The 19,407-nt window shown below is 43.1% G+C and overlaps 1 protein-coding gene across 1 annotated transcript in view; it reads right to left on the minus strand.

Moving 5' to 3' along the window:
• The window catches only part of Dner (delta/notch like EGF repeat containing), a 302,088-nt gene that overhangs the window by 169,236 nt on the left and 113,445 nt on the right, over nucleotides 1–19,407 (minus strand). Inside the window, exon 4 of the mRNA XM_021198700.2 lies at nucleotides 17,777–17,943. Coding sequence (XP_021054359.1) covers nucleotides 17,777–17,943 — 167 coding nt within the window. The remainder of the gene's footprint in view (nucleotides 1–17,776; nucleotides 17,944–19,407) is intronic.

Genomic DNA, 19,407 nt, shown 5'->3' on the forward strand with positions numbered 1-19,407 from the left:
CCTAATCGGCCATCACTGGGAAGAGAGGCCCCTTGGTCTTGCAAACTTTATATGACCCAGCACAAGGGAAGACCTGGGCCAAGTAGTGGGAGTGTGTGGGTAGGGGAGCAGGGGCGGGGGTGGGGGGTATAGGGAACTTTCAGGATAGCATTTGAAATGTAAATAAAGAAAATAAAAAAAAAGAAAGATAAACTAAAATAAAAGATATATTGTTATAAAATGTTATAATCAAATCATAAAATCCTTACTTAAAGCAAAATTTACAATGAGGCTTGTCAAATCTATGTCCCTGTCTCTGATAATAAATAATCTTCATTTAAGCATGTGAATGATCTCCATTTCTCATTGTACATGAAAAACACATCAGAATTGAACATCTTTTTAAAATGTCAGTCCTAAGAACTCATTAGGAGAACATGGAAATCAATTTGTATTTTCCTTTGAAATTTTGTTGGCTCACACATAATGTACAATTGAAATCTTTTGTGCATGTAATCTATTTTTCAATGTCTGTTTGATCACTCTATTATAATCAGTCAGAATTATATATCATTTAATCTTCCATTCATGCAATCCGAACTCATCAAATCCTAGTAAGTCACTTGTTAAATCACTGTAGCACTCATACACAACAGCCACCATGTCCAGTTAATGAATGCTTCTCCATTAATGACATTACTGTGAATGCCAAAAAAATTAATCACTTCTCTGTGCTGATGGTAGGAAAATGATAAATGCACACTTAATTGGGTTGAAGGTGACTTCACAAGCATGGTCAAGAAATTAGGCTTACAGATGTGCTTCTTCAAAAGGCTATTGATTGACATGTTTGCTTTCCTGGCCCTTAGAAGCATCCTGGGCATGATCTCTCAATTGCCTTAGTTCTATTTATAGCTCTCTGCTCTGCTTCAGCTCAAAATTCAAAGTTTAAGCAGTCACCTACCAGGCTATCTGGTACCTTCAAAGTCATGAAAAAAGTCATCCAAATGTGTTTGGTGAGATCTCTAGGTGGAATGCTGTGAGTTCTTGAATTCTGCTGTACAACTTGATTTTTTTTTAATGTATGAATTTATTCTGCTAAAAATACAACTAACTGCTGTATTGCAATGAAGCACTCATGATACACCATGATTTGAGGGAGGAAAACAACGTAAAGATTGGGAGAATGGGTCTGATTCAAAGGGGTACTTCTCATTTACATCAGTGTTCTATTGCATCATGGGTACTGCCCCACACTGTACCTCAGACCTCAAGAAGCTCCCAGGCAGCCTTCCCTCTCCCCTGCACATTCTGTGGCTCCAGAAAGGGCTCTTCCTGTCCTAGTTCCATGACCTTTGCTGTGATAATACACTCTGGCAAAAAGTGACTTGTGGAAGAAATGGTTCACTTCGGGTTATGCCTCCAGCTTATAGTCCATCACTGTAAGGAAGTCAAGGAAAGAATTTCAGATAGCAAGTCAAATCATACCCATGACTGAGAGCAGAAAGAAATGAATGTGCTGCTCGCTTGCTTGCTTGCTCGCTTGCTTGCACTCAACTCTATTTCTCCACTCCTACATAGTTCAGGATCCCTTGCCTAGGGAATGGTCCCTCAACAGAAGGCTGGGGTAGCCCCCACAGACATACCCACAGGCCAACCAACATTAACAATCTCCCATTGAGACAGCCTTCCCAGTTGATGCTAAGTTGTGTCCAGTTGACATTAAAGCAAGCCATCCCACCGCTACTCAGCCCCTCTTCTATCTGGCTGTAAGTATCCAAAGTTGCTCACAGAGTCCATCCAATAAACTGTAACTTAGGTTCTAACACACTTGTTACCATCACATGGCTGAATATCAAGTCTGAAAATGCTCCATTTGGCAATGGTTTCTTCTCTGCAGAGTTAAATGCGTACACTTCAGTGGGGATTCTAAAGCAAGATCAATGTGTCTTCCAGTTCCTTGCCTGTGGTAGTTCCTTATTGCCGTAAGAAACTTAACAGCCTGTATAGCAGAACATGTCTGGTATCTACCATATCTCTTTCACTTTCCTGTCTCTTCCTTGAGCTCCAACCTTATATCCTTGTACCTTCTCTGATGCTATATGTTCTCTCCAGCATCAGGGCATTTGCCCATGCACCTCCTACCTTCTGCCTCAGAGAGCGTCCCCATTGCCTAGTTAACTGTGTTACCTTTCTTCAGGGTAGGAGCCTCATATCAAGATCATGTCTGCTTTTTTTTATAGACTAAATATATATCCATGGAACTGCATGGTGATCACAGTTATAATTGTCTGTTTCCTGTTACCCCACAAAAACATGATCCATGAGAATAAAATTGAATGCTCACAATTCTGTTACCAGAACCAAGCAGGTGCCTAACTCACAGCAGACATTCAGAAAGTACTGAGGATAAAGACTGAGAGATATATAAAAGATAAACGTATGAGCCTGGGTGTGATGGTTTCAGTGTGGACCGTCTCCCCTTGAGCTCCTGTGTTTAAATGCTTCCTCCCCAGTTTCAGAAGCTCTTTTGAGACATTTACAGTGGTTCAAATGTAGAACGTCACCCATAGTTTAGGGCACTGAACACTGGCTCCCCATTTGATGGCACTATTTGGGGACTGTTAGGTAGTGCAGCCTTGTTGGAGGAAGTATATCATTGGAAATGAGCTTGGAGGTTAAAAAGCCTCCTCCACTTCAGGTCTATGGTTTAATATGTGAGCTCTTACATTCCTGCTCCTGTGGCCATGCCTGCTGCCTGTTGCCATATTGTCTTTACCATTATGAGCTCTAACCATCTAGAACCATGAACCAGACTAAACTTTTTTTTTCTGTAAGTTGCCTTGGTTGTAGTCTTTTACCACACACATATACACATACATCATACACACACACACACACACACACACACACACACACACACACACACATACACACACACAACTAATACAAAGGTGTGAACCCCAAGGAGGTGGAGTCTCAATGGAGGAGATGGGTCATCACTGTGGACAGGTCTTAGGAGCTGTAGCCACACAGGTTTCCTGGTCTACGAAGGTTTGAGCAAGCACCAGGCTGTTCCCACCATGCCTTCTCTGTTACTAACAAGGAAGTTCCCTGTTACACACCCTCAAACTGCTGCCAGAATAAAGTGTCTGCTTGTGAAGAATTTGGTCCATGTAACCAGAAGAAAATAGCTAATGCAGTGAGCGAGTGATTGTGGGAACCGCAAAGCTGAAGATATGTAGAACAATGGAGTGCTGGAAAGATTCACAGAACCCAGAGCAGCAAGCCAGGGGTGGTGTGAATTGCCTAGGTCCCAGCTCCAGGGATGGCAGTAACCAGTCACTGCTCAGCCCAAAGAAAAGCAGGCTTCCTTCTCATCCAGGAGTTCCCTGAACCCAGAGGCCCAGACCAGCTTGGGTATAAAGCCTCAGTGTGCCATGTCTGCTGCAGACCACAAACACCACACCAGTCCTGGTGGACAGTTGACAAAGGAAGAATGAGTTGGCCCCACTTAGCTCTCCAAACCCAATCCTTTATTTCAATGTGATTGCCAGCTGGAAAAGGATTTTCTCTTCTCTCCAAAGCAGGTTTTATGCACACAAAATCTTTTCAAAAGCCTTGGAGTGGCTATCTCATTATCTCTCCTTTCTGCTATAGGCAATGGAGCACATTAGACATTCTATTCCTCTCTCTTACAACCTTTACAGCCCCAATTCCCTACCCTGCTTTGTTTGAACAACCTGCCTTCTCTGTTGGAATATCTAATAGAAGTCATGCATGGTGTATAAAGTGTTTGTCCAAAACAAAGCAAGGCAAAGCAGACCTTGGTTTCTATTCTAAACAAAGAAACCACCACAGGAGTCATCCAGTGGCTCTCTGTCCTTTCTGGATTCTATTTCCAATTCTAATTGTGGCTCCACCTTTAGTAAGCCCCTGCTTGTCCCCAAAGGCAGACACCCACCTCCTGGTGTGGAAAGCAAGCTTCAGAACCAGGGTTATTTGTACAAGTCAGTTCTGTGCTAATGGTCCAAATGAAATGCTTTCAAAGAACGACTATCTCATTAACAGAAAACAAATTTGCTAATTAGCTGATTGTTTTGCATTCAGGAATATTAGCTATTTATACCATACCCCCCACCCCTGGCATACACACACCAAAGCACTAGTGTTATTTCCAATTGTAAAAGCTCTGCTTCTTTCAAACTAATTGCCCTCTCTTAGGCATCATTGTGTACCACACACTCACTCAGGCATGCTATGAGCAATGCTATCTTATAATTATCTCCCTATAAAGTATTTTTAACTAAATATGTGTATAGGTATACCTGTTCTTTTTGATACATGTAGGTGTTTGTGGACCCCTATATGCAGGTGTGTGTGTGTGTGTGTGTGTGTGTGTGTGTGTGTGTGTGTGTGTGTGTATTTATGAATGAATGGATGGATGAATGAATGAATGGATAGATGGATGGATGGTGGGTGAACAGACAAATAATGGCTAAATGGATGAATGAATAAATCAATGAATGGATGATGGAATGATGGATAGTTGATAGGTGGATCATGGAAAAAGAATGCACAGATAGACAGACAGATTGTGGATAAAAAATGGAGGGAGGGTGCATTGCACCTATGTATATTAACAGAGTAGTATGTAAAATAAGACCAGAAAATTGAAACTAAGCCAAGGACAAATGTTTCAGAGAACTGCCATTTTCTTTTGGACAGGGTCTTAATATGACCCCTTGGGTGGCCTGACAGTTGGCTGACTATAGACTTACAGTGATCCTCCTGACTCTGCCTCCTGAGTGCTGGTGTTGTGGGCACGTGCTGTTTTCTTGCAGGAAATTATTTGATGAAAGCTGAATGTGACACTTAGTAAAGCCAGATGAGCCCCTGAACTTTCAGTCGTATGAGACTCTCAAGTATCACCTTCGCTCCTGGACTTGGAAAAAATAATAATAATTATGGTATGTGAGTGCAGTGGGGTGGGAGGTGGTTTTGTTTATTTGTTTCTCAAAGGTAAGTATGAGCTGGGTTTCCATAATTATAAAATATGCCTCTGCTAATCTCACCAGGCATCCCATACTTACCAAACATGTACTATGCTGGTAAACAACGTGTAACCACTCCCTGCCCTCAGGACACTTAACATTCTAGCAAGAGTAACAAGCATAGACAGAGAAAGGATTCTCTCCATAAGGAAGTGGTTAGCCCTAAGGAGAGACTGGCATTCAGAGAGCACTGGAGAGCCAATGAGAAGAAGGGAAGCTGTTGTTGTCAAGAAAGGTGATCACGCAAGGTCATGGGCAAGTAAGCACCACTGGACTCCAGCAGGGAGGAACCTTATAGATGAGAATACTCCTGAGATTCTCTCAAAGAAGAGGAACAGAGCAGACATTCACAGGACAGATACACTGGGTCTTATTGACTGCTAGGCTTAGTGTCTACACCACGGGGAGCCACTGAAGAACTGTGAGCAGAAAGGGACTATGCAAATAACCTTCCCCAATATGGCTCAGATGTTTGGGGCAGAGGTTGACATAGGAAGTCCAGGCGTTGATGCAGAGATCTACAACTGCCCAGGTACAGGAGACTGGGACTGGGCAGGCTAGCAACAACACTGGGAGAGGTAAAGGCAGAAGGGAATCCATTGGGGTTTGATGATGTTTGAGACTAAGACACTTCCTGATGAGTGAGTTAGGAACGGGAAGAGGAGGGAAGGATGAAATGGAAGCCTGGGCTTGAATGACAAGAAGAATAAAGCTGCCCCATATGAGATGCCACGCTCAGGAATCACGGCTACCGACAGAAATCTGATCTCAATCCCTGAGATGACTGGCTCTGCTTTTCCCTCCCAAACCCCTCCCTTCCTTCTCTGCCTCCATTAGCCCTCACTCTTCTCTGCCTGGCTTCCTAGTTCCATGCTGGGCATACAGCAGTGTGTCTCCGAGCATCCTCCCTTTCTCCCCTTCCCCACCATGTTCCAGGCACAAAGCTGCCAAGACAGAGCCCACCTGTTCCTCGCCGGCTGGGGTCCTGCCTTCTCGGGGGCCTTCAGAACACTAACTACTCCCAAGTCTAAACTAAACAGAAGCAGAGCCTTTATCTCCCGATTTGATTTGATCTATTCCAGTTGCTAAGTACACACACATATAGAAACACACAGACACACACACCCCTAATGTGAGAATGTCCCTGACACTTACTGCTCCTCTCACCTGACCCTACTTTGTTTTCTGCCATCAAAAGCTCCTCCATGGTACTCACCATATACCCCAGTGTCACTGTCACCACGTGCTCCTCCTGCCTGTGAGCTAAACCTATGCCCTAACACAAGCGTGATCCCTCTCCAGTTTCATCCACTTCCCATCACCTTCCAACCTTATTGTTGAAATCCATGGGCACAGACAACTCGCTCTGCTGTTAGAAAAGGCCATGCCCATCCCCCACTCCCCCCATGCCTTTTCCTACATTTTGTTCAAGCCCAGTTCAAGATGTGGCTCAGGTCTAAAGTTATAGCTCTGCCCTTGGTAACTGGTCACTGTAGTGATTAATCATCTCTGTCAACTTGATTGGATTTAGAATCACCAGGAGACCACACATCTCAATGTGCCTGTGGGGATGTTTCAAGAGGGGGTTAACTAAGGAAAGAAGATTTAGTCTGTGTAGGACAAGTAACCAAGGTTATGGGGGCTTGAACTAAAGAAAGAAAAGGAGAAAGAAAACCTGAAGAGGCCCATCATTCTTCCATGTCTGCTTCCTGATGCACTGAGATGAGAGCAAGCATCCTTAGGCTCCCAGAAGCTGGTCCTGCTATCATGCTTTCCCAAACACAATGGACCAAAATAAGTCCTTCCTCCCTGAGGGTGCATCTTGTCAGGTAGTTGATCACAATGATGAAGACAGTAGCTTAATATGCAAATATTCTCTCCTTCTAAATTCACAAAGCCTTTAAATTGATTGTATGAGTCTCTAATAATTAATATACATGTCTTTGGTTTTTTTATCTACCTCTCTATGTGCAACATCATCCCAGAAGCATTGATATCTTACCATGGCAACAATTGCCTGCTATGTGAATCTTTCTATTTGCCCCCTTAGGTTGGCTTTAAGCAAGAAGTCTCAACTATGGGATACAGTCCTGATTATGCCCTTTGGAGAGGGGGATCTGGACAACGGTCAAGACAAAGAGAACCATGTGCAACCAAACACCACTTGTGTGTCGGTGCAAGATCTGAAGCTACAAGAGAAGATGAGAAAGGGCAGAAAAGCCATCATGACCAGGTACTTGGCTGGGGTTGGGGGTGAGGATGGAGGGACCCAGAGATTAGAAAGAGGGTTTCAGAAAGCAGGTGTGCCAAGCACGTGGCGACCGTGAAGAAAGCAAGGTCTGTGTGATCTGCTAACCAATAGGGCTGCGTTTCCACCCTTCTCCACAATCCTTCTTGAAGACAAGTTAAGATTCGAAGTGTTTTAATTCACGATTTGGCTGCTTTACTACCTTGATTTGAATATAATTTTATCAGCAAGAGTGGGCAAACGGGACCACAGGACTTATGTAGCTTATTTAATATGTATATCCCATGGGCATGAAGCAGAAATCTCTCAAGTCCAAGATAAACATCTTACATTTCTTTGCATTCCAGATATAACAAAAAAAGCCTCTATGCATGGAAATCCATTCACGGATGCTTGCTGATAAGCAGGGATTCAGAGATATTTGTAGATACTGAGGATGCATTGTCTCTTTGGGTTTGTTCTAGAGTCTCCCATTATTAGCCACATAGCCTAAGGGAATTTGTCAGTGTATTCATTTAAGGAGGTTTTTTTCCATTTGTCTACCAGGCAAATATAACTTTTGTAGGTCAACCTCACAATTACAGCCTTAAAACAGGACAGCTGTGAGAGCGTTGCTTGTTGAGTATGCCTGTGAAACCAAAAATACCCCAGCATTTAGAAACTCAAATGTCAGGGAGAGTTTCAGACATGAGAACGAGAGGGGCCTTTGGGAACTCAATCCCAGTCGTTTATATGCCTTATCCAGAGCTGGACAATTTTCTCCCACTGACATGGCCTACTTTAGTCCATTTACTTACTACCCTATGTTTTATATGCACAGCCTTTGAAAAAGTTACAACAAATGGAGATTGGGGTGAGGGGACTCAGTGTTCTTCTCTAAAGCCTCCCTAATAGCTTTTCCAAATATTTGTCTTTTATGGACCGTGCTCTGTCCCAGTTTAAGAGGCTTTCTCACTTTGTAAGAGGTCCGTGATAGTAGGGACTTCAGTATCTACTGTCGGGAGACAGCAGTGAGGAAGTATAATTGGTGCAGAAGACCACCAAAGCCTTTTGCGTGCCACGTGAGCACCCAGGGGCAGGATTCTTGTGTGTGTCACAAAAGTACCCAGGACCAGAGTCCTTGTGTGTGTCACATGAGCACCCAGGGACAGGATCCTCCTGACTGTCACATGAGCACCCATCCCCCATGTCAGAGAGAGTAGCGTCACGCCAATAGAACAGGCGAGAGTTTGTTCTCTCCTCTCCCCTCTGCTTCTTCACATTGACCCTAATGCACAAATGTAATGTTGATGACCGTGACAATGACCATCGTTCTAAAGTGATACTGTGACTTAAAGTTCCCCTTGTCAGGAAAATGTTATAGCCATTCTCTTTGTGCAAGAGATCCTACAAGTCAGGCTGGTAAGGCGCTGCTGCGAGGTGTGTACGAATGTCAACAGCATCTGACTAAATGTGGACAGAGGAAAGACGAAGCTGGTTCCCAGCAGTACATCGACTGCTTGAGTGGGAACCGGAAAAAGGGTAAGGACAATTCCATGATCTGTATCAAAAACTGTCACTGCAACTGAACACCTTTTGATCCAGAAAATGCTGCATTGTGAAATGTAACCCATATATGTCATGAGAAGACACAAAGCCACAGTTATAGATATGCTTAAAATTTGATCAAAGGGGAGGGAGGGAGGGAAAGAAGGAAGGAAAGCAGGAAGGAAAAGACTGAGGAAAGGAAGGAAAGGGGGCATAGGGCAGGACAGAAGAGAGAAGAAGGAAGAAAAGCAGGAGGAGGGGGGGAGGAAGAACAGGAGGAAGAAAAAGTGGCGAGAGGAAGGGGGTTTATGTGTCAACTTGACACAAGCTGGAGTTATCACAGAGAAAGGAGCCTCCCTTGAGGAAATGCCTCCATGAGATCTAGTTGTAAGGCATTTCAGTGATCAAGGGTGGGAGGGGCACTGTGGGTAGTGCCATCCCTGGGTTCTATAAGAGAGCAAGCTGAACGACCCAGGAGAAGCAAGCCAGTAAGCAGCACCCCTCCATGGCCTCTGCATCAGCTCCTGCCTCCAGGTTTCTGCCCTGAGTGAGTTTCTGTCCTGACTTCCTTTGATGATGAACAACAACCTGGAAGTGTAAGCTGAATAAACCCTTTCCTCCCCAACTTGCTTCTTAGTCATGATGTCTTGTGCAGGAATACAAACCCTGATTAAGACAGAGGTATTGTTCACTAATTGTTCAACACTAGCATATTGGTTAAATAAAATATGTTTTGATTCAAAAGACAACCATACAACCATTAAAGTAATTCTATAAAGTTTTATTCACCCTCATGAAAGAATGCCAGTAAGTCATGAAGTGGGAAGAGGAGAGAGCCAATGTGTATGTGACCATGATCTTCTGTGTTTGTGCATGCCGTACGCAAGAAGGAATGTACGAGGAGACCTCACAGAGTGCTAACGTGGCTGCCAATGGAAGGGGCTGCAAGAAAGGAAAATTTCATTTCCTCTCCCTTTCTCCCATCTACACTTCCATAATAAGAAACAAACAATACAGCCTCTTACCATGCAAAAAGGAGTAAGATGGAAAATAGCTTTGCTTCTCTGAAAGAAACCCTGTGTCCCGTGAGTTCATAGCCTGGGCACTCAGAGCATCTCTGTGTGCCTCAGCATTGTCCCTTGCCTCCCCTTTCTCCCTCTGGTCCCCTGTGCCCCTCCTCCATTCCCCTCTTGCCCTAGCTCCTAAGAAAGAAGAGATGTTGCAACAGCCCAGAAATTGGGCTGCAAAGAGGTAATTAGAAAATTACTTTCCTGGTTGAAATTTTCATTGACAGAGCTAAGGAAAGTTTTAGGAAGTTAGCTGGCCAGAGCCCCAAGGCTTGTCTCTAAGTTAGAAGAACCCAAAGTTCAGTGGTAATAGTGAATGCTTTCACTCTCAGCACTCAGGAGGCAAGGGCAGATGGATCTTGGTGAGTTCAAGGCCAGCCTGGTCTTGGGCAAGGCACAGTTATACAGCAAGGACCTGTCTCAAAAAAAAAAGTCTCAAAAATATAATAAATAATAATAATAAAATATAATAATAAAATTATTTTTATTAGATATTTTCTTCATTTACATTTCAAATGTTATCCCCTTCCCTGGTTTCCCCTCCGAAAACCCCCTGTCCTCTCCCTCCCTCCCCCTGCTCACCAACCCACCCACTCCTGCTTCCTGGCCCTGGCATTCCCCTACACTGAGGCATAGAGTCTTCACAGGACCAAGGGCCTCTCCTCCCACTGATGACTGACTAGGCCATCCTCTGCTGCATATGTAGCTGGAGCCATGAATCCCACCAATGTGTTTTCTTTGGTTCGTGGTTTAGTCCCAGGGAGCTCTGGGGTTACTGGTTAGTTCATATTGTTGTTCCTCCTATGGAGCTGTAAACCCCTTCAACTCCTTGGGTACTTTCTCTACCTCCTTCTTTGGGGACCCTATGCTCAGTCCAATAGACGGCTGTGAGTATCTCCTTCTATATTGTCAGGCACTGGCACAGCCTCTCAGGAGACAGCTATATCAGGCTCCTGTCAGCAAGCACTAGTTAGCATCCACAATAGTTTCTGGGTTTGGTGATTGCAAATGATATGGATCCCCAGGTGAATCAGTCTCTAGATGATCATTTCTTCAGTCTCTGCTCCACACTTTGTAACTCTTTCCATGAGAATTTCATCCCCCTTCTAGGAAGGATTGAAGTATCCACACTTTGGTCTTCCTCCTTCTTGAGTTTCATTTGGTCTGTGAATTGTATCTTGGGTATTCCAAGCTAATATCAGTGAGTGCATGTTATATGTGTTCTTTTGTGATTGGGTTACCTCACTCAGGATGATATCCTCCAGATCCATCCATTTGCCTAGGAATTTCATAATTTCATTGTTTTTAATAGCTGAGTAGTAGTACTCCATTGTATAAATGTACCACACTTTCTGTATCCATTCCTCTGTTGAGGGACATCTGGATTATTTCCAGCTTCTGGCTATTATAAATAAGGTTGCATGTGTCCTTATTACATGTTGAAGCACTTTCTGGGTATATGCCCAGGAGTGGTATAGCTGGGTCCTCAGGTAGTACTATGTCCAATTTTCTGAGGAACTGCCAGACCGATTTCCAGAGTAGTTGTACCAGCTTGCAATCCCACCAAAAATGGAGGAATGTTCCTCTTTCTCCACATCCTCACCAGCATCTGCTGTCACCTGAGTTTTTGATCTTAGCCATTCTGACTGATGTGAGATGGAATCTCACAGGGTTGTTTTTATTTGTATTTCCCTGATGACTAAGGATGTTGAACACTTCTTTAGGTGCATCTCAGCCATTCAGTATTCCTCAGTTGAGAATTCTTTGTTTAACTCTGTACCCCATTTTTAATAGGGTCATTTGGTTCTCTAGAGTCTAACTTCTTGAGTTCTTTGTATATATTGGATATTAGTCCTCTATCATATGTAGGATTGGTAAAGATCTTTTCCCAATCTGTTGGTTGCTGTTTTATCCTATTGACAGTGTCCATTGCCTTACAGAAGCTTTGAAATTTCATGAGGTCCCATTTATCAATTCTTGATCTTAGAGCATAAACTATTGGTGTTCAGTTCAGGAAATTTTCCCCTGTGCCCATGTGCTCCAGGATCTTCCCTACTTTCTCTTTTACTAGTTTCACTTTATCTGGTTTTATGTGGCGGTCCTTGATCCACTTGGACTTGAGCTTTGTATAAGGAGATAAGAATGGATCAATTTGCATTCTTCTACATGCTAACCTCCAGTTGAACCAGCACCATTTGTTGAAAATGCTGACTTTTTTCCACTGGATGGTTTTAGCTCCTTGGTCAAAGATCAAGTGACCATACTTCAGCAAAATAGCTGGATATAAAATTAACTCAAACATGTCAGTGGCCGTCCTCTACTCAAAGGATAAACAGACTGAGAAAGAAATTAGAGAAACAACCCTGTTCACAATAGTCACAAATAATATAAAATCCCTTGGTGTGACTCTACCTAAGCAAGTGAAAAAAATCCATATGACAAGAACTTCAAGTCTCTGAAGGAAGAAATGGAAGAAGATCTCAGAAGATGGAAAGATCTCCCATGTTCATGGATTGGCAGGATTAATACAGTAAAAATGGCCATCTTGCCAAAAGCAATCTACAGATTCAATGCAATCCCCATCAAAATTCCAACTCAATTCTTCACAGAGTTTAGAAAGAACAATTTGCAAATTCATCTGGAATAACAAAAAAAAACCTAGGATATCAAAAACTATTCTCAACAATAAAAGAACCTCTGGTGGAATCACCATCCNTGACCTCAAGCTGTACTACAGAGCAATCATGATTAAAAACTGCATGGTATTGGTACAGTGACCAGCAGATAAATCGATGGAATAGAGTTGAAGACCCAGAAATGAACTCACACACCTACAATAATTCTTTAGTATTTAATTTTTCCAAATTAAAAATTACATAAATATAAATAAATCTACACATAAATCCTATTATCTTTACTTTTTAGAAATAAAAGGCTAAGAACGAAGGAAAGAAAATTAGGCAGAATGGAGAGGCAGAGAAAGAGAAAAACTGATGATTTAAAAGATAAACCTTGGGTTTGTTTCATGAAATTAAGAAAATCCCCAACCTGATCTGCAGCTTGTTCTCTGAAATTCTGAAACAGAGGTTCATGAGGGTGACCTTAGAGTGGGTGACTTCACACGGGCTCACAAGGGCTTTACTCTACCCTAGCAGACTTCTTAATTAGCATCACTTTGAAGAGTCTTAAAGAATCCCTGGGGCATTTTTAAAGATTCTCCTTCAGATTTATCAGGTCCACCTAGCTAAGGGGGCTGCTTCCTGGGACCATCTGGGAAAGTGAAAGAACACCTTTTATGTTTGACACTTGCCCCAATCCCACCACAGCAGGGCCCTGGAGCCCATGCCAGTGGGATGTGACAGGACTTGGAAAAACATAAAGTTCTAGGCTAAGTCTTTGCATATCAATACTCAATCATGGAAAGAATACTTTTAAGCCCCTCCGTGCTGATAACATTGAAGTGCCGTATTGGTTTAAAAACAACTTTAATACCTAACAGCCATCTTCTAATGAAATGAGCAGGGAAAAGAACTGACCTAAATTATGCATGGGGGAGGGGCGATTTTGCACTCCTTCTGCTTTTGGTCTTTAATAACTAATTTTAGATTATTTATTTATTTATTTAATTTATTTACTTACTTAATTTGGGTTTTTTGTGACAAGGTTTCTCTATGTAGCCCTGACTTTTGGTCTTTAATAATTATTACTTTTAGGATTTATTTATTTATTTACTTACTTACTTACTTATTTTGGATTTTTTTGTTTTTTGGGATTTGGGGAGGGTTTTTTGTTTGTTTTTTAGGTTTGTGTGTGTGTGTGTGTGTGTGTGAGAGAGAGAGAGAGAGAGAGAGAGAGAGAGAGAGAGAGAGAGAGAGAGAGAGAGAGGTTTCTCTGTGTAGCCCTGACTGTCCTGGAGTTGGCTCTGTAATGCAGGCTGGCCTGGAACTCATAGAGCTCCACCTGCCTCTGCCTGCTGGGATTAAAGGCATGCATCACTACAGGCCCACCCCATTACTTTTCATTGTAACATGTCCAAGTTTGGGGTTTTCTTCCCCACTTCTATTGCAGGAGCTTAGTAGACTTTATCCAACCATAGTTGTAAGATAACCATGAAAAGACAGCGTTTTTGTATTTTCAGTTTTAAATCTTGAGCTTTTCATCAAAAGATGTTAATGAGTCTACCTTTCTAACCTTTCCCCAACTGTCCTACCCTGACTTCCAGAGCAAGAAACCTTAAATGACAAAGTGTAGCATTCCCATAAGAAAGACCAAAAGTTTCTTTCTCTCCTTTTCTTTTCTTTCTTTCTTTCTTTCTTTCTTTCTTTCTTTCTTTCTTTCTTTCTTTCTTTCTTTCTTTGTGTGTGTGTGTGTGTGTGTGTGTGTGTGTGGGTGTGTGTGTGTGTGTTGGATCCTCTAAACTTCTTGTAATGTAATAAAGAAAAAGGGAGGGCATTTAAATGTCACAGAGGTGGGTTATGAAAGTCTATGAAGACTTCTTAAGATTGACATTTTGCAGCTGAATGTCTCCTTCAAGTGACATTTGCTGAGGGAATAGCTGATGTGCATCTGAATTTTGCCAGTCAGGGGACTACCCAGTGGCCATGCTGGGTTGCAAGGGGCAATGATATGGGCTCTCCCCGCTAGAGATCCACAGTCTAAGAACACATAGGACCAACACAACAAGCACACTCGGGAGGGGAACAAAGATCATTCATTTCCCAGTTGTGGGATGCCAGCTGCCAGTGCAGCTGTCAGAAGGCAAGGGGGACAAATGGTGCTGATACAGAAGAGCCCAAGACAGGGAGGAATACATGATACAAATATGGGGCTGGAGCCAGTGAGCATGTGCGAAGAGTGAATAGAAATCCAAACACAAATTTGGATGCCCCTAGGCTAGGGTTGTGGCTCAGATGGCAAATCGATCACCTAGTGTATATGAGGCCTTCAGCTCCCTCTCTATTATTACATATACTGAGTGTGGTGGTGCACAACATGCTTGTAATCTCAGGATGTAGTAATGGAGACTGGAGAGTCAGGAGTTCAAGGTCATCCTGGGTGTGGTCATGTACACATCCCAGTGCTGGCCAGTCATCCTAGCCTACAAACTTAGAGACCTGTATGAAAATACAAGGTGAATGGTACAGGAGTAACTAAATCTAAAGTTGACTTCTGCCTCCCAATGCACACACACACAAACACACATAAACACACATACACATGCCTATCCACACATATACATAAACACATACATACATACACACAAACACACACACAAATTACACACACATATACACACATAAACACACATACGCACGCATGTACCCACACATATACATATACATAAACTCACACATACAAATAAACATAATGATAATAAATGTGATAATAAAAGAGTTAAAGGGGCTGGGGGCTTTGGGGGGCAGTATTTGGTTTTGATTTTGGTTTTTAGAATCCATGGAGATTTTTTGAGGACCCGTGGAGAGAAAAATCTTTGGGCAGTCATTTTCCTTATGAAAGACTCCAAAGAGGATGGGTTTTCTTGTTTTGGTGTTGTATTATGAGAGAAGGTGTAAATGGGGTAGATGACTTTGGCATCTAAGGCACAGAGGAGCCAGAGGATGGTTAGCCAATTGAGGCTGAGTTGGGCAGTGACTGGGCAGTGCCACATTTTGCCACAGGAAAGGAGAGAATGCTGAAAGAGAGGAGGAAGCCTGGCGAAGGAACTCCATGGGGTTTCATCCTAAGGAAACGGTGAATCCATCCTGTCCACCACACCTTAACAGAGCTCACACCGCTGGAAGGCTAGTTTGGTCCTTACCCCCATCACTCCCATGTCACCAAGCAACTCCAAATTAAACATAAACACCTTATTCAAGACCAGCAAGCCACTTGGTGTCATGGGACTAAGACTGGAGTGAAGAACTTGAGTCTGGAAGTACAAACGACGGGGCAGCTACATCACTGGAGAGCTAATGAGCACCCTTGCTGCTGCCTGCAGAGCCGACAGCTCTAAGCAAAGGTTACCAACTTATTTACCCCCAAACACTGCATAAAGCCAATTACAGATTTGGAAAAGACATGTTTGGGGGAAACAGAAGGGATAATCAGGCAGAGGTCTGCGGCAGCAGAATTTGATGGCAATTCAGAGATGGTGAGGGAAGAGGCACAGTAAGAAGAGCCTACACTTCAGGCACCCACATCTCTTCTTCACACGGCATAATATAAATATTAATAAGGCAGTGGTGATGAAGAGAAAGTGTGAAAAGTATTAAATGTGGGGATCGTGAAGTAGTCCCAAAGAGCAGCATCGCATACATCCTCCGTAGAGGATTATCAGGCTCATGGCAGGAAATAGTGCAGGAGGAGGATTTTGACCATTTCACTGTGAAGAAATGATAGGTGCTTGATGACATGGAGTCCTTGTCTGAACCTATGTTCAGAGACTGCACAATGTATTCATGTGTCAAAATACCACACGTTGCCAGGCGTGGTGGCACACAACTTTAATCCCAGCACTCAGGAGGCAGAGGTAGGCGGATTTCTGAGTTCGAGGCCAGCCTGGTCTACAAAGTGAGTTCCAGGACAGCCAGGGCTACACATTGAAACCCTGTCTCAAATAAATAAATAAATAAATAAATAAATAAATAAATAAATAACCACATGGAAAAAGTACTGCGGGGGTACATGTGCCATGTAAGCCAGTGACCTGAGTTCCACCTCGAAACCCCAGCGAAAAGATCGGAGGAGCCAGGTGTGCTGGCTCACCCCTGTAATCCCAGCACTCAGGAAACAGTGACATGCAGAAGTCTGCAAGTACAAGGCCAACCTGGGATACATATCAAATTCCAGGCCAGCCAGGGCTACCTAGTGAGATTCTATATCAATTAAATAAATAAACAAAACAAAAAACAGAAGAATACTGACTAGACAAGACTGTCTTTGGCCTCCATGTACATGTCTTGGTGCATGGGTACCTAACTGCATCATATATATGTAAATATATATATATATGTGTGTGTGTGTGTATATATATATATATATATATATATATATATATATATATACATATTTACAACAATAATAGTGTAACATCACAGGGTATCCTGTCATTTACAATTTGTATGTTTTAAATATCAATTATAAGTAAATAATCTATCTTTAATCCATCATACATCATCTTAAACTATACCTTTAATCAATGAGCTTTACAAGAATGTACAAATCTGAGTCCGCCTCCCAAAGACGTAGATAGGGGATCCACACACAGGACAAGTGTGGAAATAATATGTTAGCCATTGGTCCAGTATGTGGGATCTATTGGATGTGGAGGAAAGAGGAGATAGTGGAGTCCTGTGAGTACCCCAGGCTTCTTTCTAGAAAGAAGAGAGCTGACACACGGCTGAGCTGTACAGGCTACTCTGCTCCTCAGTCCTGATGTTTCCTTTCACCGGCTTGAGGACTGTCCCCACTCCCAAATGCAGACCACTGTTCTCCTTAAAGCATTCTTTTGCTTCATCATGTTGTTAGCAACATGGGCTCAAACTACACATGAGTTCATAAAATCTCTCCCATCTCAAAAAAAAAAAAAAAAAAGTAAGTCCATATAAACACTAGCAAATCCCTCCCTCCTAACCCCCACCCCCACTCACAGAATCCTCACCTATAGCAATGCTACAAAGCGATGAGAGATGTCAGCTAATATTTCAAATGCATACCTCCTAAGGTCACACCGGAAATGCTAGTGTTAGCAGGACATTCTGATTATTATTATTTTGAAGTGGGGGATATACAATCACTAGATATTCACACCATAGCCTCCAGACAGAATCTCTATGCACCATATCTAAACACCAAACCAGACTTGAGATGAGCTGGATGTAGATAAGGTTTCTCTAACTCACCAATGAAGTGGTTGGGTCCCAAGGTCAGCATCTCCTCTAGCAGGACAAGGCCCCCTGGAGCCTGGAGGGGTGTCACACTTCGTCCATCTATGAGGGAGCACTGTTGGAAGCCTGTGGCTGTGACCTTCCACAGCAAGATCAGCAAAGAATTGGCATCCTGCCGAATCCTGAAAACAAGAATCACACATCAATGCAAAGATGCTCTTGCTAAGATTCATCGTAGAACCAATTCAGCAGATTCGAGATGAAAATACAGACAGCCTTACACCAGCACAAAAGTGTCAGGAAAGCAAAGAAACGGTTATAAAAGCAAGCACCCACCTTATACACATTAAAGTAAACACACTTACCCAAGTGTCTACCTCCCACTTGTTCAAAGTCTACCACAAAGTGACTATTCTGTACCCCATCTTTTGGTAATGACAATGAATAATGAAGAGCAGAATGAGCTCTTTTACAGATAAACGTAAAAAGAATCTTGCTTAAATTTATCACAGATCCACACTGCAATCCAACCCATCCTTCTGACCTATGCCATCAAAGTGAGCAAAGTGTGTCATGTCCCCATGCTTCCGGTCTCTCTGTCTTCTCACAGTTTGCAGGATAAGATCCAGACAACAGTATGTCATCTAAAGCCAGTGAACTCTTGCCAGCCCCTTCTCAGCTGCAGTCCCAGACCTGCATCCCTGCCACCCAGAGCTGCAGCACCAAAAAGTCACCGACATCTCTTCCTGGGTTTCTGCCTGGTCACCAAGCTTTATGTGTTCCTTCTCCCCATGGAAACTGTACCCCTAGCCTTTGCATCCCCTGTGCTATACCTACGATGCCAGCACACAATGCCAGCAGCTGCTCATTCTCCTGGTATTCTAGAGGATCAGTTCCCACCTCCATCCCTCAGCAGACCCTACACAGCTCTTCCCCAGAATAAGCTCCCCAGTTGCAGCCCAAGGCTCAATAATGTCTTAACAAATGACTGCATTCATGAATACATGAAGGAACAATATAAGGGATTGGGAACACCTACATATCAGTTTGGGGTGCCCATAGATCATGTGTCATTCCCATCTTGCTCGGCCTGGGTCATCCTGTGGTTTCTGTCCAAAGGATGCCACCCATGAGAGGTCCGGAAAATGTCATGTTTTTTGAGAAGGAAGAAAAGGAACACACTGAATGGGGTTGGTGAGTAGGTTAGAAAGGCAGATGATCTGAGCAACACAAGAAAGAGCAGGAGGAGGATTCTGCAAGAGCAGACACATAAGCTACTTACTAAAATAGTGATGAACTGGGATGTGTTTACCTCAAGCCAGCTCCCAACCCTGCCACTGTGGAAGGTACTCTGAAACACTTAACATGGGGTTCCCCCTGCTGGTGAAGCTGGGAGTGGCCTCACACTCCACCTCTTCCTATGGGGACATTCTTCTAAGATCTCCAGTGCCTATCTAGCTGTCCTCTGTCAGGGTGACCTCACAGTCAAACTTGGGGAGAGGGAAAGGGGATAAATGCAGAGTGAGTTTAATAAAATTCCTCTGCTAGGAGTCAAAATTTAGAGCTAAGATGAAAGGATGGACTATCCAGAGACTACCCCATTCGGGAGTCCATCCCATCATCAGCCACCAAACCTAGATACTAAT

The sequence above is a fragment of the Mus pahari genome, chromosome 5 (assembly GCF_900095145.1).
Source record: "Mus pahari chromosome 5, PAHARI_EIJ_v1.1, whole genome shotgun sequence".
NCBI lineage: Eukaryota > Metazoa > Chordata > Mammalia > Rodentia > Muridae > Mus > Mus pahari.